The sequence below is a fragment of the Fringilla coelebs genome (genome assembly GCF_963513975.1).
Source record: "Fringilla coelebs genome assembly, chromosome: 1".
NCBI classification, from domain to species: domain Eukaryota; kingdom Metazoa; phylum Chordata; class Aves; order Passeriformes; family Fringillidae; genus Fringilla; species Fringilla coelebs.
This window is the reverse complement of record NC_140028.1, coordinates 142,790,254-142,812,806: the sequence shown is the minus strand read 5'-3', so window position 1 is coordinate 142,812,806 and position 22,553 is coordinate 142,790,254. Positions and strand designations below refer to the sequence as shown.

Sequence of the window (22,553 nt, the reverse complement as noted above, 5' to 3'; positions counted from 1 at the left end):
TCTATACAAGCTGTGTAAATGTCTGCCTTCATATTTCAACAGAGCTGAAGAGCTACTCAAGCAGACCAAAATTCAGCTGATCAAGATGCAGATGAACAGCTCTCCAGGCTCCCCTGGCTATTGATCCAATCTCCACGGACCAAGCAGACAATTCAATTTATGTACATCTGTAAGCTGAGTCCCAACCACTGCCTAGTGGCCTGTAACTTAATTTCTGTGTACTATATACACATCCCTTGCTCTTTTATGTTGTATTAGCAGACAACAGCCATACACACCCCCCATTTAAGTGCTTACAAGTCAAATCTAGTGTCATTTGCTTGGGTGTTTTTACCATGCTGAGCTCAGTCTGTCTTGGCAGCTGTGGGCAAGGGATGGAAGAAACAACTGTGAGAAACAGAGGGGACCAACATTTTACATTTCTTAATGGAGAAGTGTCTTGCAGTCATGGTCCAAGCCTCCATGGAGCATGAGAAATTCCCACAGTCACTTGGCTCAGCCTGCTCTTCTCTTCCTGATGCACAGGAATTTTTGAATCACCAATTCTCAGAGAAATGGAATCAAGTCAGAAAACATTTAGATGTCCCTGGAAATACTGTCAAACACCTGAAGGTGGCTGTGGGTCAGGGGAGGCTGACTCTGGTGACAATAAGCATCTCCACAAATGGAGACAACCTCTCTAGGCAACCTGCACCTGTGCTGAATTACCCTTACAAAAACCAAAGGGGTTTCTCCTGCCTGAAGAGAACTCCCTGTTCCAGTTCATGCACATTCTCTTGTCCTGTCACTGAACACCACTGGGAAGAATATGTCTACAACATATTTTCTCTCCCCCTCAGGCATTTGTACACACAGACAAGATCTCCCTGAGCTGTCTCTTCTCCAGGAAGAACAGTCCCAGCTCTCACACTCTCCTTGTTTAACAGATGCTCCAAATCACTTCATCATCTTCACAGCCCTTCACTGCACTCACTCCAATGTGTCCACGACTTTTTTTGGACAGGGGAGCCCAATGCTGGATCCAGCAGTCCAGGTGTGGCCTCACCAGTGCTGAGTAGAGGAGAAGGATCATTGCCCCCTGAGCTGCTGGCAATGCTCTGAGGGCTGCCCAGGATGCCAGTGGCCTTCTGCCCTCTACAGACACATTGCTGTCTCATGCCCACCTCGTTGCTCACCCAGTGCCCCCAGGTCCTTTCCTAAAAGCTGTTTTTCCAGCTGTTTTCCACACTCCAGCTGGTGCATGGGGTTGTTCCCGCAGCAGGAGGTGCAGGATTCAGCATTTCCCTTTGCTGAACTTTGTAAGATTTCTGTTGGTGCCCATTTCTCCAGCTTTGTGGAGGTCACCAACTCTACAATATCCAACAAAACCAATCTTTGATAAACCATGGCCAGAAATACAATAGACAATCAGCAACTTACCCCCTTACAGTTAAAGGGCAACCCCCAACAGAAATTACAATTGAAGTTACAGGAAAGGGGGATTCCACACCTGATTTCAGGCAATTCTACATAATTTGAAGCAGAAACAAAGTAGTGACTTTTCACACCAAATCAATGCTAATGTCTGCTGCATCCTGGGCTGTCAGAACCACTGAGACAGCAGCCCCTACTGAGGCTGAACAGTGAAACATGAGGGGTGCTGCCTACACAAGGTGTGTTGCTCAGTCCAGCTCTGCTGTACTGCCTTGCCTTCCCATTCCAGAACCACCTGTGGTACCTGTACCTCCTCTTCTGTGTCAGAACTAAAAAAAAAAAGTTCCAAAAAAAAAAATTTTCAAGCTCAATGTACATTAAACCCAGCACACCCCTTCCACATGTCCAACCCAGTGTGGCTGCCTTTGGATTTCCTAGGCTGGGATGAAAGCATGGATCAGCACTCAGGATGGCAGCCAGCATGGCTGAGTTTCTGTCTCCATGGGAATCACTAGTTCAAATGAAAAGTAAAATACAAAGGTTTATCTGAAACAGACTTTGCTACCAAGGAGGCATTTGTCTGGCAGTTCAAGCAGTAAAATCTACTGAGAAAATCACTCTAGCAAATCTGTCACTTCAGTGTCCACCGTCTGAATCAACAAGTCTCTCCAACACTTATATGCCACAGCTTCAAGGCAGGAATCCTCCCTCAGCACCAGCATGTGTCATCCCAGAGGAGATGGACACATTGCCAGTATGCAGGAAGGACAGACTCCAGTAAACACAGAAATGAAGAAAATCACACAAACACCATAAACCCAGCAACAACTGTAAATATTAAGAAATAGAGCATACTTTTTTGAATTTATTGTATACGTTATCATTTTGAACACATACCTAGATAATCCTCCTCTGAGTACCAAATTTGCTTTACTGAGTAGGACAAAATATAAAACTCCAACAAATTGAAATGCTTCAAAATGCTGAGTCTATTGTATTGCTGAAAACAGCTGCAATTCTTAGGAGCAGGGAGCTGCCATCTACCACAAGCAATGCAGCTCCCAAGAACAGAAAGCATTGACTCACTAGAGATGAAAAGGAGTATATAACAAGAAGGGAAAATGACTATGACATTTCTACACATCACATTTCTGAAGGAGAACAAGATCCTCGAGTAAGAGACTGTGTAGGTCAGGACAGCACAGACACCACAGATCCCAAGAAGTTCCATTTAGAAAAAGGCCTTCTCCCCTACAGAGCATATTTAACTGCACACCTTTTTTCCCACCACAAAGTGCATCCTGCAGGAGAGGCACCAGTTGCCTCCCACCCAAACAGGGCTGGCTGGTGGGGGCTGGGAGCCACTGCCGTGCAGAGCCGGCTGTTTCGTGCCGACACCCTCAACCCGAGCTAAGTGCACTGGAGTTGGAGACAAAAGAGCAAAAGTGACAGATTTCTTGTGTGAGCCACAACCTAGGAACTGTGGATTCCTGGAAAACACCCCAGCCTTGCAGGGGACAGGCTGGACCTGCTGAATCTCACTCACTCTTCTACCTGGGCTGATTCTCAAGCTGCATGGAGAGCGTGGCTTTGTTTTGGAAGACAGACACATTTCATTGTGCATCAGCAATTCCACCCACACAGATTTCTGAGATCTGTCCAGCTTTGGCATGTTTTAAAACTCTAAATTCTTCCATTTACCCCTCCTTCCTCAGAGCACCCTTAGCCACGGTAGATTTACTGCTCTGCAGATGTCTTTGGTCTGCCTTCAGCAAATGGGATGTGAAGCCATCAGGCTGCAGGACGGCTTCCACACCCCACATGAGGAACACAAGCACACAGAGCAATTTGCTCATCAAACTGATGGGAATTCAGAAAAATTAGGGAGTGATTTATCTTTTGACTCCCTTCCCCAGCATACACCCACCCCTTCTGCCCTCCATTTTGCAAAGCAGTGAACTGCTCCCAAACCAGTTGTGACCAGATGCACAAAGACCTTTAATAGTCTATCATAAGAGAGGTTAAAGATTCAGCACATTTACAGCTTGTACATAGTAACCAAAAACACTAGAACAGAAACTGGACCCTTTCTACTCTCCATTGTGAAAAAAAAAGGCTCAAAAATCACCAAGCTTGATGACTGGAGCCACATACACTGGAGGGAGCAAGGCAACATTTAAGCCAAGATTTCTGCCTTCCATTTGTCATAAGCCAATTGTACCAACATGCCATTTACTTTGGCTGATTGCAGTAGAGTGCTCCTGCCAGGACCATCACCACGCCACTCTTCTCTAGGCATCACCTGTACTCCTGTTCCTTCCTCCACTGTACTGCTGGTACAACAAAAGCTGCTGACCTATTCCAAGCCCTCCTCTTTACTGGGTACCTTTCAGAGCAGCCAGTGTGCAGATGGGAGGGAGCACCCAGGAAGGAAGAATGGCTGAGACCATTCAGCCATACAGCTGAGGCCAGCCAGCCTCTTTGCAGCATTTCTGTGCCTGCTTGACACAACAGCTCAGGAACTGTATTACATGTGCCACTTCCATAGGAACTAAATTTCTACCTGATCAATTTATGTTGGGCATTGAAATATATCCCAAAATGTTTATCCACGATGAGTGGAGGCTGCAGTAACCGAGCTACCATAACCAGATGGCACCAGACTGTTGCAGAGTTTATTCTCTCAAAAGCAGAGATGAAGTGCATAATGTTGCTTTCATCTATACACCAGCAAAATTTGAAATTCAATCACTTCCCTGACTTAAATGGTTGCAGTCATAAAAGCTCAGCTACACCAGAACAAGAGGTTTTAACGTAAAGGTTTGTGGAATAAAAGCATATTAGAAACCTTAAAACTTCATGAAATCTTATTTTCTAAAGAAGCCTTAGGATGAAAGCAGAATGAATCAGTTTCTGTGACAGTAAGTAACTATTGGATGCTCAAATTGCACATAATTTTCTACATTCACTCTTTCTCACCATGCCCAATAGGACACAAAACCATGTGTTTAGCATGAACATTGCTGCAGCCATCACTGAACATCACCTTTTATTGAGGAAAATCAGCACAAAGGGGACATGGCACAGTTTTGTTGTGCAAACAAATAGATCCCCAATTTCTGCCAGAGCTGGGGTGGTCCTCCCCAGCCACATTAGAATTATGGCAACATTGCTGACAAATTGCCACGCATTTTTTTGCACATTAAGGGGTAGAAAACTTTGTCCCAAGGGCAGAACAGGATACTCCATGTTCAAGTGAAAACTGGTTGCCTTCAACTACTTCTAGCCCAGGTCATCACCAAAGCCCAATGGTTTAAGTGAATTTTCCAGCCTGGAGATGCTCACAGTGCCCAGTGCAGGCTGGTATTCCTGTGTTGGCTTACTCTGCTGAGCAGACAGTAGTGAGGAATAGAAGCAGTAACAGTCTAACTGTCCAGGAGCTTACAGAACCATCAGCATGAGGAATAATACTGCAATACTTCCCAAGATGCCTATAAACTACAGCAACTGTTAATATTTCCATGCTTACATCCATTGTTATAATTGGTCAGACATAGCTGTGTAAGAGAAAAACCTCAACAAAAAAAAACCAAAAAAAGGGGGTGGTGTTTGAATTATTACCAAAATATTCTTTTATGTAGACAGAATATCCCAGAAGCTCATTCCTAGATCCAAGACCTTCTTTGAGAAGAACTTCTAAGACCAGCTAAAAACAAAAATAATCCCAATAATTCCAGATTCAAATGCCATGCAACCAAAGCACCAACCTAAACATAAAATCCATATTTAGGACCAAGCCAATATCTTATCTAATAAACTGATGAAACCAATGAATAGAACCTTTAGTAAACAACACATCAGCTTTTGTGTTTGCTTTAAAAAAGTTAACCAGTCATAGTTACCTAATAAAGACACTGCAGCCTCCAGATATATCACAGAGGTTCTTGCTGCTGATACAGAGCCTTAGGTGATGGTTACAGGAGCTGTGTTGAACAGGAAAGCAAAGGGTTTTTTTTCCCAAAATTAGAAATATACAATTTCCAAAAATGGGAGCAAAAGACAAAAGGTAATGAAAAATACTGCTGAAGAAATGTTTAATTAAAAAAATCAGGAATTCAACAGTGCCTAAATCTTTATTTTTCATAACCTACATATTTTTTTTCAAATTAGACAGTTTTACATTTTTATGACACAAAAGGAAACTTAAATTACTGATAGTTTACATGTAAGCTTGATTCCAGTCTTAATGGAAGAAGAACAAAAACAAAAACCCTCAAAAAGGCTCCCATATTACACTTCTATTTCGTGAATTGGCAGCTGTTAGGTGTCCTCAGAAATCTTGGATTGTCTGCTGCTATTAGTGTAATAGGTTCTGAAGCACAAAACCCCTACCTGTAGCTGAAGGAGATACAGAGATAGGTGTGCACCATTACAGTCAGCTGTTGCTCCTGATACACTGCCCCATGCTCCAAGGGCCTTTCCAAGCCAAGGGCTCAAGGCTTTGAAGGACAAGGCAGCAACATAAAAAATTTGCCACTGCTCACACGTTTCTAAGTGACAGCGTCACGGGGCAGGACTGATCTGAAATTACATTCAGTTTTGAAAGCAACCTTTATTTTTAAATTCCTGGAAGAACCTCAGATCCCATTTTGACTCGTTTTCAAAATGAAAAGCATCACCACACAGTTCTAACAGTAAAATGCCAATTTTAATTACTGGAACCCTGAACCTTGAGCTCCGCTACTGCTTTTGGGAGATTTTTAATTTTAAAAGCTATGTTTGAATCCCTCTCTGTATCATAGCAACAGTCTGCATGCAACTTCACAACTCTACTCCGAAAACTCCATTTTGTCACTGAGTGGGGGGGAGGGGGGAATAAATCTCAAAGCAAAATACAGTAGAGGAGAAGTTGTATTGTATATTACACAGCGATTTGGCGTGTCACTTTTTTTTTAAAAAAAAAAAAGCTATAAAACCACATCAGAGGAAGGTTTAAACTTTAGATGCAACAGACTGTTGCTGGGTAAGCAGTAATTACAGTGTATTGACCTATCACAAATGGCAGCAGAATACATTAGAACAGCACAACACATCCCACTGGTCTCAAGAGATCACCTCGGGCACCGGCTGAGCACCAGGACGAGCCGCTCACAGCCGCTGCAAGGGACCACTTGCCGCTGTTTGCAGCTGGTAAAGCCTTTCACTTGCAGCAGACAAACAAAATGAATCATACAGCTGGCCTAAACCATACACAAATCTAGCTACCGCTTTCACTGCCGCTGGGGAAAGGAGAAGGGGATAAAAATCCAATGACAGAAATAGTTGAGCAGTTTTGGTGATGGTGTCGGGGTCCTATCTCCTCCCACAGCATTCACAAAGTGCGCTTTTGAAACAGGAAAAATCAACAGACTCCACGTGCCCTATTTCGACCAATTCTTCAGCATACAACAGGCTGGATTTACAATGCCAACGGGTCACCAATTGATGCTTGTAATAGGAAATTTATCAGGAGTCAACTTACTATAGTTACTTTACAGTTCTATGAACCATGCATTGATACTCTTGAAAGCAGACAAGTAAGCTTCAGTGTATATTTTTGCAGCAGTCAAGTTTTTCCCCAATTAGACTTGATTTTTATTAATGACTTAAAAATTACAGTTTGACTGCTGAAATTCATTATTTACATTGCAGAACACTTTTGAATTGGTTAAATTGTTTGGTTTTAAAGGGACTTTGGGAAAATATTTGAGGGCTTTCAAATAAGACTTTCGTTCCATTTCCCTTTTGCAGTGAAGAGGCAGAGTCAGTTCAACACACCAGAATAAAATAATAAAAAGAAAAAACAACAAATTAAAGTAATATTCAAACCACAACATTTAGTTTATCTACATCCAGCTCAACAGCAACATTTATAATATCAATAATTTTTATCAGATTTTTTTCTTTAGGGTACCTTTTTATATGTTCTGATTATTTACAACTGTACAAGCAAAGCACACACTTCCAAGTGCACATATTTAATACAGTATTGACTATTTGCATTTACAGGTTTTTCAACAATCTGAAAAAGATCAACTGTTTAAGATCTTTAAGGTATATTACAAAAACTGCTGCTAGTTCCTGTACTACAGTATGTTTACCCAGTAAGACCAGTGACAATAGATACATACTGTAACTGAGTAATTCTGTATGCCATTCATGCTAACCCTCCACGGGGTCAGACCTCATTAACTCTAAACTGTCTTGTACAAAAGTTAAGGCAAAGTCATTTTCAAGTTTAAATAAAATTCAAGTCTTTAAATATTGGATGGAAATAATTCTTTAAAAAAATCAGTTGTTTAAATAAACATTTTTGTGGAATAAACTGTACTGTCATAGTCAGCAGGAATGAGTTTTGTCTGAAGTTCCTGCAGTTTAAACACTTAAAGAAATGCTTTAGGCATTTTAAAACAAAAATAATTTATATTCAACTTTATTAGAAACTTGCTAATTTAGTGCATCCTTGTCCTTCAGAAAGCGCATCACTTCTAAAGTAAATAAGTGTGAGAAACCTCATCCCAGAGGTAAATATCAGGGATCTCTTCCTCCACCACACAAAACAAACACCATTATCTCACGGCCTGAAAAATTTAAATCCGTATGCCAATGCTTGTAGTTACAGGAAGATATCAACACAAGGCTGACTAAGATATGAACTCTTTCAAAGAGCACTTGGGGCAGTTTTAAAAAAAAAGTCTACACAGAGCACAGGGGTAACCAGAATATACAGTGCTGACTCAGTTAACTCCCTTACAAGCACAGGGAAGCTAAGGTTATCACAAGAAGGCTACTCTGCTTTCTCCTGATAACATCCACTAACAGGCTTCACCACCATAGAAGCTCACAGACTTGATTCTTTCTATTCACAATGTGCTTTGTATTTGCAAATTATAACATCAGTTTTATTCTGGAGTGAGAAGATGGTTACTTGCTTGCAGTAAGTCAAAAAAGGAAATATTTCAGAAAGACTGCTATGGTGCCCCGTAGAATTCATTTTGTGTGTGCAAAACATCAAAAAAAGATTAAGTTTTTAAAAATGCTAGAAACAGCTACTCATTTAACCTAAAAGTGCAAGTTCGTTTGCTGACACTTAGTACAGCAGCCCAATAAAAAAAAAATCTTCAAGGTCACATACTAATTTGTAAAATATATCTACTTTCTTGCACTCTACACACTAGCTGCCGTTATCAGTCTTTTGGACACTAATTTAGATATGTACTTGCAGACCAGTTTATTAAAAATATTGCAGCAGCATGTTTCTGCTTAACAGTTTAGAAAAAACTCACTATACAGAGCTTGCACTCACACAGCCACAGAGAGGCTTAATAAAAAGTTGATTTTTTTTTAAAGACAAATATTTTACACCTTGAAAAAAAGAAAAAAAATCACACTAAGCTTCACCTCCAATTAAGCACCAATCTAAATGTAAGGTTTAGAACAACTATCCAGAAATACCCAGAAAAATAGAATGCTTGTTCAAGAGGGGGAAAAAGTATTTCACAAAAAAATAACTTGCAGGCATTGTTACATGCCTTGTATCACTGCAAGCTCCTAACCAGCAACTCATTCTCAGGTATCTTAGTGGGAACATGGGTTTAATTTGTGGGAAACAGACCTCTTCTCAAATCCCTCCCAGGTGTTATTTTCACTGAGGAGATTTTGGAGGGGTACTCTGTTCTTTATTTAAGCGTTTGCCAACGGCTGGAGGGGACGATCTGCGTCCTGACTGTCTTCTCTGGTCTTTGGGTTGTCCAGGATGTGACTTTGCAGGAGGAGGTTCTCTGTTTTTCTCTATTGTTTCTGTGGGCTTTTTTTCTTCTTTCCCACATGCTACAGTGTTTGGCTTCTGTTCTTTCTGGGGTTGCAATGTAGGAGGATCCTTAGTTGTTCTCTGGCAAATTTCCGCATAACTAGGTTTTCGCAGTTCCTGGAAAATCAGAAACAAACAGGACAGAGTTAAACAAAGCATCCTGAGGGGGAAAAAAACTTTTATAACAAAAAAGGGTGAAGTCCTGTCTGAAAAGACTGCTGCACTTAAGTATGCAGATGAGGGTCTGAATATGGAGTTTACAAAAGCTGCATAGACAATAAAGCTGAAGAAAAGGTAAAATGTAAAACAGCATGCCAGAAAAATGGGGTACTGGCATAGAGAAAACTACTTCCCCTTCAAACTCTAAACCAACTGAAACATGATGAATACTTGGCTTCAATATCAACATATGTATTAATACTTCTACCTCAAAGATACTACCAAGAAAAAGATTCAGATAAGGAGATCTCTTTTACACTGTTAATTGCATAATACTGTCATGCAAGTAATCATGAAGCCAAACAAGCAAATTTAAAGCTGCTGGACAAATTCTAGGATGCTGGGCTTACATGATTAGGCAACACTGAGTAACAATAAGTATTCTGTTAAATGCAAACTGGATCATTAACAAAAAAAAAAAAGAATAATAAGGTCACTTACTATGGCAGTCCCATTGACTTGTACCGATTTACATGCAGTACTCAGAGTGGAAGAAGAAAGTCTTTCTGTACTCTGTGTCTCTCTCTGCTGTTTATCCACAACTTTGGAGTCCCTGTAATCATCCAGCAGGAAGCAAGGCTCATGAAAAGTGAAACTTCAGGATAGATGAATAGTTTAATAATAGCTCTAAAAAGTCTGAGTATCACTGCAAGTAGTTACAGCTATAATTTGCCTAGCACACGATGACTAGCATTGCATTAAAAAACGCTACTGAAAATAGAAAAATATATTCCTGTGCAATGTGACACTACCTCTAATTTGTCATGTTCTACTAGCATTTAGTTACTCAGCTGTTTGATTTGCAGGTTCCAAATAAAGTGTTACCAAAAAACCTTTTTTATGGTATGGATATCAGTACTGCCCACAGGGCCACGGGTTTACTGTGTTTCAAAGCTATCTAAATACAAGACAATAAGGTATTCATTAAACTTCTACTCACAGAAACTAAACCACAACACTAAATTTTCTTCTGCTAAATGACTATTATGATTGAATCACTATTATGATATTGTTCAGAAATTAAGCTTTATTGCCTTTACTACAAGTACAACAAAATATTACTTCTTTCATTGATTAAAATTTTAATAGCTATTTACATTGTTCAGCCTGATGAAAGAAAATGCAAATATGATGCAGAGCAGACTAATTATACCATGTAATTAAGTGCTTACTCAGTAGGCTGGGGTGGCGAAGGAGACCTTTCAAAGGTCCTGGGCAATGTAGAAGAAACTGGTAACGGCTCTCGAGGAATTCCTGACGGAATAGTGTTTGTACTTGCATCCACATTAATGTTCTGAAGGAGGAAAAAAGGCACAGAAAGACAATCAAAATACCCAATTAATAGGGTCTGCCTGAAAATTAGAACCACCAGGAAACACTTCATAGTTTGATTTATACTGGTAAATTGACTACAGAAAGGTACAAAAGGAGCCAATATAGATATTGTAATGAACATGTTATTTTTTCCTTTACATTTATTTAGAAACACAGGCAGATAACACACTGGGGTTATTTCCAAAGAAGTTAGAAGCTTAGGTCCATTTGGGACATATCTGAATGACAAAATCATTTCGATCATTGAGGTTAGAGAAGACCTTTAATCAATGATCAATCATGACCTTGTCAATTAGACCATGGCACTAAGTGCTACATCTGGTCATTTCTTGAACACTTCCTAGGGTGGTGACTCCATCACTTCTCTGGGCAGTGTGTTCCAACACTTAACTTGCCTTACAGTAAAAAAAAATTTTCCTGACTTACAACCTAAACCTTCCCTGGCACAGTTTGAGGCCATTTCCTCTTGTCCTATCACAGGTTGCCTGGGAAAAGAAACCAACCCCCACCTGGCTACAACCTCTGTGCAGGCAATTGTAAGGAGTGATAAGGTCCCCCCTGAGCCTCCTTTCCTCCCAAGTTACACAACTCCAGTTCCCTCAGCTGTTCCTCATGACTTGTGCTCCAGACCCTTCACCAGCTCCACTGCCCTTCTCTGGACACACTCCAGTACCTCAATGTCCTTCTTGTATTGAGGGGCCCAAAACTGAACACAGGATTCCAGGTACAGCCCCACCAGTGCCCAGGACAGGGGGACAATCACTGCCCTGATCCTGCTGGCCACACTATTGCTGATCCAAGCCAGGATGTCAATGGCCTTCCTGGGCACACCTGGCTCATGTTCAGCTGCTGTCAACCAGCACCCCCAGGTCCTTTCCCCACAGGGCCACTTTCCAGCCATTCTGTCCCCAGCCTGTAGCGTTGCCTGGGATTGTTGTGACCCAGATACAGGACCCAGCACTTGGCCTTATTGAACCTCCCACCACTGGCCTCAGCCCATCAATCCAGCCTGTACAGACCTCTCTGCAGACCCTTCCCTTCCTGCCCTCCAGAACATCAGCACTCCTGCCCAACTTAGTGCTGTCTGTGAACTTACTGAGGGTGCCCTCGACCCCCTTGTCCAGATGACTGATGAGGTTATTAAACCAGACTGGTCCCAAATACCAAGGGGAATACCACTACTGACTGGACTGCTTTCCACCTGAAAATTCTGCACCTGCTGGTCACAAAGCAGGCTTTGCACCTGTAGACATAACCACAGGCAGCCTATGAAGACAAAAGTCTCCTACTGCTGTGCATTAAAAACTGTCTTCTTCAAAGCTCTAATTCTGTATTATCCCAATATAATGATTTGCTACCAAGCAAAGGCTTTTCCCATAGCCTTCAAAAGATTCTGCTAATGCCAAGTGATACTGTACTTTCAGATAAATGCCAAATAGGCTCAAGATGCATACATTAATTTAAATGGTCACAAAATAAGAAAAGACAACTTTGTATCCTGAAAAACATGTATCGCACATTTATAACCATTTTAGTTGTTTTAAAGGGTGCTATGTTCTTTGTATTGCTTCTGACCTGTCTCATCCTAAAAACTCCGAAACGCCAAAGAGATTCTGGTATGCAGAAGGGGAAGCAATGGGAGAACACAAGCTCAGAAGGAATCAGATAACCCTCCTTTTCCCTCAGCCAAGTCATCATTCAAACAGGCATAAACCCTAAGACTCCTATGGTAAGAAAATGGTATTTGACGGTACTGTTTTAAAATCAGGCAGCATAGATTCTGCAGTAGATCTAAGCCTAGTTTGATTCAAAGTAAAAGACTGCAAAAGGTGACTGTTTAGAAACAACAGAAGAGCTTTTACAGTTTTATTTACTGTAATAGTGTGTGCAAAGGCTTGAAATTGCAAGCTGCTGAGCATTCTGACCCAAGTGCATCAGAACTCACAGGTACATGGTTACGTGTGAACAGCTTTAAGTCAAGCAGACATGCAAGAGCTTTTCCTTGCCAAATACTCAGCCCTTGATCTGACAGTGCTGCACTTCCTAGTTACAAAATGTGGGATGATTATTACCTGCAATTCCCCAGAGCTACTTCTAGAAGAGCATCACTAAGCAAAGAGCATAAAGATGTAAAGCTTGCATAACAACTGCTGGAAATGATAGACCTTTAGTCCCCTCAGCTCCCATACATTGGCCTCGCCCATCTATATGAAACAAGGGAAGCACTGTGTAACTCTACTTCAGTGCTTTGTAACCCCACATCAGGTGACATGAAAAAACATTGAGATCAAGGCGAAAAGCAGCCTGTATACATTGGCAAGACTGATGTTAGCTCAAACAGCTTTGTAGCAGAACACAATCGTTCTTTGGAGCCAGCTGCTGTTATCTTACTCTTTACTTAAATGCCAACAAGGAAAGGCAGCATAATCCCTTTTTTTTCCACACAATGGTACAGAATAACTCCTGTATGGTGGAAAATGAAACTGGTAAATTGAAGGATGCTTTTTAATGTGACAGTGCACTGCAAATATCATAAAGCCTAAGTGCCTGACTGGTATGAAGACTGCCTCTACAGGACAGAAGTCCAAGTTCTTTACCATAAATACAAAGCAAGTACTAGATCTGTAACGGGGGAAACAAAGGGTTTTCAGCTGCAGCATTAAAAGCAAGTGCTGGAATTGTTTTTAAAACCTGAAATACCATAGTCAAAAACCACTTCATAAGTAACAGAGGTAAAATACTTCATAATTAATAGATCTTAGCCAAGAACAGCCTACCATCTGTAGTACTGGCTGACAGTAAGTTAAACACTGTTTTTACCATGGCTCTGAGCTGCACAGTCCTCCTAAATGCAACCCTGGAACACAGCAGTCCCTCCTAGCACTTGCAGGAGACAGAGTAGATGGCTTCTCTGTAGAGTCACTGCCTTGGGTGCAGGCTGCCCTGCTGCCTCCCCCTTTCTTTACCAACCCCTGACACATGGGCACCAAAGAAAACATTTTAAACCCAGTTTATTGCAGGAGAAGACACCAGAGATTGTGGTGGTTCACAACATCACTTTGCACTGCTAATCCAGGGTTTAACTTCTTCAGTTGTGGCACAGCTAGAAAAACACAAGTTACATTAGTGCTATCAAAAAAAGCCAATACAGACTTTCATAGCCCAGAGAATTCCACACTGCAGAGGGTTATTTGAGTTTTCCTGGAGAAGAACATACTGTCACTCACAGATGGCATGGTAGAGACAGTTCTAAGAATGAAATCTATGAAAGACTACTGAACATTAATTTTCAACTGCATCTCTACTACATCTATACAGCAGTGGTTGCCAAGTTATTCTGGTGTTTTTTTATCTTTCTGAGCAATTTGACAAGACAACACTGGGATCCAGCTGGTTTTGGTAGCAGTTCTTGTTCCAGCTATGATGCCTAGTGTACTGAGATTATGTAGGCAGCTTCTTTATTTTGGTGCTTAGAAGTTTGTCACTTTAAAGTGCTTTATATAAAACTCAGAAGTCTTACTTTCAAGCAGGAGGGAAAATGTATCACATACTTTTCACCTGAATCTATCAAAAAGCCTGAGGCAGTTATGTACAGCAAAGAGCATATTTTCTAATCTCTGCTATTAACATCTACTTTTTAAACTGGTGCCCATATTCCACACCATTTCAAAGAGAACACCCAACAAATTCTAAGATATAAGTGAAGAAGGCAGCAGCACATCATTTGACAGCTCTTTTTAAAGAACATTTCTTACAACCCATGTAAACCCACAAGTTTATCCATGTACAGACCACCAAATCAGAAAACAAAGAGGTATGCAATTCTTTGCTTTCCCAACAAAAATGAACATCCACTACTCACTCTTTCTTTCGATGTTCCTATTACCACACTGGACAGTCTGTTTTCAAACAGGTCTTCAGTCTTTAAATTGCCAGCAGCCCCAGGTAATGGAGGAAAGCTAGATAAACCCAATTCAAAGCTGGGAGATGGAGGTTTTGGGGGTGGTGGAGACTGCGTTTGGCCTCTCTGGAATAGAAATACCATGTTGGGGTTAATGCACTAGATGACAGATAAGATATCCTATTCTAAACTGTATTTTGCACTTGATTAGTATCAGCAAACCCTTGGAGAAGGCTCCCCCAACTCATCTCCCAAAAAACCCATAGAGTACTGAGGAATAGATGCTTTCATTTTCCACCTCTGCCCTTAAAATATTTATTTATTATTTAAATGTCATGGTATATGCATCAGCTTTAGGGACACTGGCATAGTAAGATGACTCTTCCTTGAAGACAGACACATGGAAAGGAAAACAGACTGGTTTATGTATCATGATATGGTGAAAATATAATGCCCAGTTTATGTGCAGTTAGTAACATCCTAAATAAAAAGACAGGAGTCAACAAGAATCTTATTTTCAGATTTATAAAGAGCAAGACCAGATGCCTTGTATGTAATACAGACAATAACAATTTATATCTAATTAGTATTAATCTATATTGTCGCTGTGTAAAAATAGAAAGGTTAAGTGTCAAACCTATTTTTGAAACAGAGACTTTCTAACTAATTCTAAGAAGAAAACCAATGTCTCAAGCAAAAAACACCTGTGTGCTAAATGCAACTATTTTGTACTAGAGAGAGCAGTTCAGGAGTTAAAAGTACCGTGGTTTAAGATCACTTGTGAGAACTGCAGGTAAGGATTTGCAAGTTATTTTATATTTACACAGGAAAAATAAAACTCCTTTGTAATATGCTGTAACTGAAGTTACCAATTAACTTCACCTACATCATGTAAACAAAGAAGTTTTCCTTCAAAGAACTGTTTCTTGACTGTGCTGAGGCCTGTGCTGCCAAATACCAAACACAAACCAATCTCTGAAACAGTTCCTATTTTGAAAAGGAAAATACGAGTATATAGTCAAGATGGCATGAACATGAGAACAATGCTTCTGAACAAAAAGAACAACAGATCTAAGACTACTTTTGAGGTCTTCCCACAAACTACATGTAATGTCCAAAGAATTGTGTGTCAAGAGGGAAGTAGGGAAAGAAAAAATACAGAAGCAAGAACAATAGCAACTCCAAGCACTGCTACTGACCCAGCATTACCCCCTGGAAGAATGCTACAGCAATGGAGACTGCAAATCTCCAAAACTGAAGTCAGATGACCTGTCAAAGGTCAGGGAGAGAGACACAACACTAATCCAGCTCAAAGTGCAAGAGGAACAACTCAAATTTTTAAGTCATTCTTCAAATCACAGCACTTACTCTTCTTAGAAAAGAGGACTGCAGTTCTGTAATAGCAAATGCTTTTATGTTACATTTTAAGTTACCCAGTTGAATCCTAAAACTCTCAAAATATTAAGAGTGGCATTAACATCTAAAATTAGGAGGATAAGGGAGGACTTCAATGAGTTTTAAGCTAACTGCATAAAATTTCTCAAGCTAACCTCTGGTAGGTTCAGTATTTGGCTTATGTCTACAGCCTCAGAAACAAACTGATCAAAAAGTTTCATGCTCTTTTTCATGCAAATGTGCATACAACTCCATACTTTCTCATTTATAAAGAAAAATCTTCTAAAGAAGTCATTACTCCATTCAAATACACTGGTTTTAGTGGTGTCCTTTGTACACAATCTAATTGCTACAGCATTACACAAGAAATAGGATACTGGATACAATTATTTCCACAATCTAAAGGGAAAATTTTAATCTTTTGGTTCTAAGTACACTTAGAACCAGTCCTGGGTGTGCAGCAGCTCTCACCTCTGCTCAAGGTACAGCACTGGACACTAAAGACTAAAGATTCTTGGCCCAGAAGAGACTGGAAGGAATCTGGCTGCACAGGCTGCAATTACAGCCTGGTGCTGACGGAAGGGAACTGTGGGTCTCCAAAGAACTCACATCTACCAGTTTTTACATTCAAAGTTCAAATAATCTTTGCAGTCAGCTCTGTCAAAAGTGGTGCTCTGCTCAGGGAGGTGTCCAAGGTAATGCTTTCACTCCAGTCACTCACACCCAACCTGTACCACTTCCTTGTTCTTTTAAATAGAGAAAAAAGTTAATAGGAAAACTTCATTCTAAAAAATCAATCAGCTTTGAAAGGGCAAAAGGAAGAAGTACTGGGAGTCCTACAGGCAGTCTGATCTCACTGTCTCTGGGAAGTTTGATGAGAAGTAAAAGCAATCAAAAGGAAGGAATCACTTGCTAAACTTTCCTGCTCCTTTATCTAAGTTCACTCAGGCCAATTAACAGCAGGAGCCACAAACACACATATGCAGTGATTCCAGACCTTTAGGAAAGTGTTATGGCTCATGCAGCAGTGTTACTTTACAATTGTAATGTGAATAAGTAAATAACCTGGTTCAACTACATGAATATGCCATGTGTGGTAAAAATGAATTGCAAAGAAACAACTGGTTTTATCACACCAAACCTTAAATCCTACAAAAACATATATTTTTCTCTTCTCTACTTAGTGCAGCCTTTTCAAGTATCAAGTCTACTTTGGTATTAACCTTAAATTTCAGTTTCCCAAAACCACAGTATTTTAATAGTGTAAACATACCCTTACCTGGTGGCACTTGAAGAGGCATTTAAGAAAATGAACTGACCACTTCATAACAAATATTTTTGCTACACATTATGCAACAAGGATCTATATAATGTTCTTCACTGTCACCATGATTGATAATGAAGTATCAAGTGTTTTGAACTTCAGCTGTTTAGCTATCCCTGAATGTGAACACTGGCATGTTGACAAAAACTGAGATGGAAATTTTTTGCTACTATAAGAGTAATTTTAACTTTTCCCTGACTTCTGCATTAATGGAAACTCTCCTCTGATACCCAAATGCAGTAAACTCATGTGACTAATGAGCTGTTGTCTTTAATCAACTGTGATGTACAACTGCTTCTGCAGTAACTTATGTCCCCTGCTACTCCATGTAATATCCACACTCTTGCCTTGTTATCCTACTTTTATTAGAGACAAATAAGATCATGAACACTCACTGTAAACTTGTCCTCCCTTTTCTTTCGGTAGCCATATGAGTTTTTCCTAAGGGAAAGAATGCAGATATGAGAACCTTGCCTATAAATGGATGGAAAGCAGTTAATGTAAACAGGAGAAATTAATTTTAATTGCTATTTAACCCATCTTCATTCTGCACAGGTTATTAAGAAATGTTTTAGGGAAAAATTTCTAGCAAGCTGTCCTTAAAATAAAGGGATACATCTTATGCAAGTCAGAGTAAGAATACAGTGGTTACAAATAATTCCTGTGTTAAAAGCAACACAGTAGAGATTACATATAAGGATTAGACAAAATGTTACAGTATCTAAATAAGGGGGGTCAAGAATTTTTGTACACCAATGCAACTTCTTAAATAAAGCTAACTATTTTCAATCCAGGAAAGACTCCTTCAAAACATTTTTAGCACTTTTCCCCCAGCCCTGCTTCAGGTAAAGCCCCTCCAAGCAGCACAGTAAAATTTGCAGGGCATTCTAATTCAGTTTCAATATATTTTCTAAGTTAGTTTAGCCAATATAATGTCTAAGTTAGTTTAGCTTTTATTATTCTAAATGCAGTCAATACTGAAATATCAAAATAATATAATTTTAAGTACTGACTATTCCTGCACATTTTTGTAGTCTGTAGTTTGAGCAATCTTGTTTCCTGAGTTCTTAATCATACTTTCATCCATTAGTTATAACACAATTTGGTAAATTAGATTTAGAAAAGTATTACAACCCTTGCACAAAATACCCATTTAATTTTGCAATGATACAAGTCTGAAATAGGATCATCTGCAAAACACTTATCTTCCAATTCAGTAAGTCACTCAAAATGTGATTTACTTGGAATCATAAATACAGCCATTATCAAAGCTGCACAATACTTTTATGAAGCACTTATTAGAACTGTATTTATAAATATGCCAATTTCCAGCCCCCCAGTAGTTGGTTCTGTTTTTTGTTAGGCTGCTTTTAAAACAACCTAACAATAGTTTTCTTCTTTTAAAACAACCTAACAATAGTTGCCTGTAGCAGTTGTTCCTCCCTCCATACCAATCTTTGCTGTTGTGTATGCCCAGTTTGGTCAAAATTCTGATCCTCCAACTGAAAAAGTGAAGAATGAGCACTGCTAACACATTCAGGTGTACAACCTGCAATGCTGAACGGCGGAATTGGGCAGAACTACTTCAATAAAGTCAAGCAAATAATATACAAAAACTTCCTGGCACCAGATGAAGAAATGATAAAAGATTAGATCTTATAGATCTAAATAGCTCATCAGTTAGCAATAATGATTTTCATCTGGTAGGAAAGCATGCTTTGCCTTTGTTCTGTATTTAACACTTTCTGGAAGTACTTTGCAAAATTTTAGGTTTGAGGAGAGAGTCTGAGTTTAAAGCAGTATTGAGAACAGCAATAACATCACACCTCTACCAAAGAGAGCAGTTTAGAAGCAGCAGTACTTGGCTGTTCAGAGGACAGCCACAGAGCACACTCACCTTCCTCTCCCTAATCCAGGGGACGAGTCAAGGCTTGTCTGTTCCATGCGCCCAGTTCCCACTTCCCTCTTGGTGTAACTGGTGGTGGCACTCTGCACCCGTGTCCTGCTTTGTCCCGGCTGCCGCGTCTGTGGACTCCTGACGCCATTGATTAAACGATCAGCAGAAAAGTTGAATATTGTAGGACTGTCTAGAAGCCCAGGTCCCCTTTCTGCACTGGGTATTGTATGGCGTATATGTGACTTGCTAGGATTCCTATAAATTCAAAAGTCATTTCAACATACGCGCACTAGCAGAGACCTTCTGAGGCCTAAGCCTATTCATAGAATTCAGAAGAAGCAAGATCTTCAGTCCTTTATCACTTATTTATAAGAATGATCAACATTCATTGTAACAGGTCATGTGAATTATCAAAATTAACCTTTTCCCTGTCTGTTTTCAACTAGAGCTTTACTATTTGAATAAACCTGCTGATGACATGTCATCTCCCAGAATATTTCAGCTTAATACCCTAAATCACAGAACAGACAAGTTCTCAGCTTTCAGACTGTCCAGTTACATTTCGAAACACTACATCCATTAACATTAGGAGTACCATCTGCTCTTTGGCCTCACCTTTGGCACCAGGTTCAGTTTCACAAGTATTCTCAATTTAGCTGGTGTTACTAAGATAAGCAGATGAAAACCCCATGTGCCAGCTAATACAACAGTATTGTTAAAAGATAGATGAACTTGCCTGTTCCTGGGAGGATATTGTCTGAGTGTTGTCAGTGGAGAAGCAGCAGGCTTGAAGGTTGGAGATGTGAACCCATTGATAAATCCAGTATTTGGAAATGGTGTTACCTAAAAAAATGTATTGCATGCTCATCACTATAAACAAACTGAGTATTACGTTTCTTAACCCCATATTTTATGTCATTATCTGCAGGACAGTACAGAGCATCTGTCTCGTGCCTTGTAGCTGACTTACAAATTTTCTGGAAAAACCCCAAGCTTCTGTTTTTCTGAGAAGTCAGCCACTACACGTATTCAACTTAAGATGGCTCAAAAGGATTGAAAAACATCACGCCAAAATTCTTGGCTGTAAGTAAAACAGTTCTCCTCCTATTTCACACCATACTACACATGACTTTGGAGTACTGAGATACTTCTTTGTTAGAGCCTCTAATCTACACAACCTGTAACTGTTTCTCTTATAACTGTATGTGAATTCCTCCCTTAAGAAACCCCAACAACTTCCTTTTAGTTCCTCATTCTACTTCCATGTAGACATCTAAATAAAGCATAGAGAATAACTGGATGTTAAGTGGAACTCTGCTGCTTTTCCAATCTTACCACCTTATTCTACACGTGAAACATTGGCAAAATATTTTTTGGGGTGGGTGCATATCAACGTCTTGTAGTAACAAGATGCCTCAAAACCTGAAGCATGTTCAAAGTAATTTCTCCCACCTCCCTAGCACACTTTTGTCTTTTTTATTTAAATGTGTGAGTTTCATTTAAGGAATGTTACTGTTAGCACCAACAAACGTTTGCTTGTATTTTCCCCTGAAAATAACTACAATGCAGAACAAAAAGATCCTCTCTACATTCTATTAAGTTTTGAGAAACAGCTGGGATTAAGACCATTTATTATAAAGGTACATTTAAACTTGAAAAAGGTTTCTTGTGTAAATTAAATCACTAATCAAATGGAAAACAAAATTTAACTGCAAAGCTGTCATACCAAACTACTGCTAGCCTAACCTAGCATGCACTACAGCAAATGCCACTTCAGGCTTCACAAAAAGGCCATTAAAGAAAGCATGTAACAAAGCTCCTTGAGGAACAAAAAGTTTCATCAAAATAATGCTTTGAAGTGTTTCTGGTTTAAGAGTTACAATATGAATGCTGCAAAATTCCATCAAAGCTAGTAAGCAACCACTGAACCTGAAAAATGAGAAGACTCTGAACATATTAGGGACCCTAGCAATATTCAACTCTTCTTTTTTTATAATGGTGTGGATCCTTTTGGAGGAAAAAAAAATTTTCCCCCCTATTTCCAATAATACTTAAAGCATTCACAGAAGTCAACTGGTTCAAATATACTTTCTTTTCAATTTCTTTTTTTTTTTTCCCAAACAGGAAAAACTAGATCTTTTCTCAAATATGATTTCAGTACTTGATGAAGAATGAGGCAGTTTTAGAATCCTGAGGACATGTGTTGCCATATTCAAGTTTCAGAACTAAAATGGTATTAACCACATGACTGGGGTATTCAATCTCAAATTAGAGATGAGAGAGAGCAGAGTTTATGCTGAAGCAGAATAGAGAAACTTTGCTGTATTTTCACAAAAGTCTCTACATGCAAACTGCAACCCTGTCTCATGAAAATTATTGCTGTGCCATGGTTCCTCATGGTCCCTGTTCTCCTCAAGTGATTCCTATTCAAATATAGCTCTTCCTACAAAAGAATCAAGAAACATCATGTTACAGTCATGTACATAAAATGCAGCTAGCCAATGACAATACACTGCAGAACAATGAAAAGCAAAGCACAGACAGTTGATTTCCCATTTTGACTAAGAAAAGTTTGAGATCTTCAATGCTAGCAAACTCATCAAGTCTTCCCCAAAGGATAGGGCTAGTAAGCTTTCTTGGATACAAAAAGTTACAGGACAACATAAAGCAGATACACAGTATGATGTGCTTGAACCTGTGGCTTATTAATCTTTGTCTTCTATATTATTCCCATCAAGCTCCTTCAGTATCCCAGAGCGAGACTGTGCAACAGTCAGCCTCAAATTCATTGCTGCTTAACAAGACAACTTTTTCCTGGAATAACACTGCTCACTGTGTTACCTTGTCTCCTCCACATTCTTTATTCCGCCCCCCCAGAACACCTCCCCTCTGCAAGGCCTCTGGTTGCCTTCCCTGTGTGTGAAGTGTTTAGCACACCAACTTTTTAATTAGCTGTGGTTCAGTTCAGAGGAGGCTTGCTCAAGTTTGTTCAAGGACACTTTAATCCTCTGCCAAAAAAAAACAACTGAAGAACTTCTAATTCTGAGCATTGCTCCCCTCATTTCTTTGAGCCACAAGTAAAAAAGCATCTCCAGAGGGGAGAAAGAGGCTCCAGATAGGAAACCTGAGCCTCCCAGTCGTTACAGGAAACTCCACGTATTTGTAGGGTAACAAAGGCCAACTAAAAGGGGCCAAGGTAATTCTGATGAGACTGTCACAA

General features: G+C 39.8%; 1 protein-coding gene across 1 annotated transcript in view; it reads right to left on the bottom strand.

Moving 5' to 3' along the window:
• Nucleotides 1-5,527: 5,527 nt before the first annotated feature.
• LARP4B (La ribonucleoprotein 4B) overlaps nucleotides 5,528-22,553 on the bottom strand; it is a 55,956-nt gene continuing 38,930 nt past the window's right edge. Inside the window, exons 11-17 of the mRNA XM_084223298.1 lie at nucleotides 20,070-20,176; nucleotides 19,334-19,588; nucleotides 17,832-17,877; nucleotides 14,679-14,843; nucleotides 10,654-10,775; nucleotides 9,923-10,034; nucleotides 5,528-9,379 (exon numbers count right to left, since the gene is read on the bottom strand). Coding sequence (XP_084079424.1) covers nucleotides 9,098-9,379; nucleotides 9,923-10,034; nucleotides 10,654-10,775; nucleotides 14,679-14,843; nucleotides 17,832-17,877; nucleotides 19,334-19,588; nucleotides 20,070-20,176 — 1,089 coding nt within the window. The 3' untranslated portion in view covers nucleotides 5,528-9,097. The remainder of the gene's footprint in view (nucleotides 9,380-9,922; nucleotides 10,035-10,653; nucleotides 10,776-14,678; nucleotides 14,844-17,831; nucleotides 17,878-19,333; nucleotides 19,589-20,069; nucleotides 20,177-22,553) is intronic.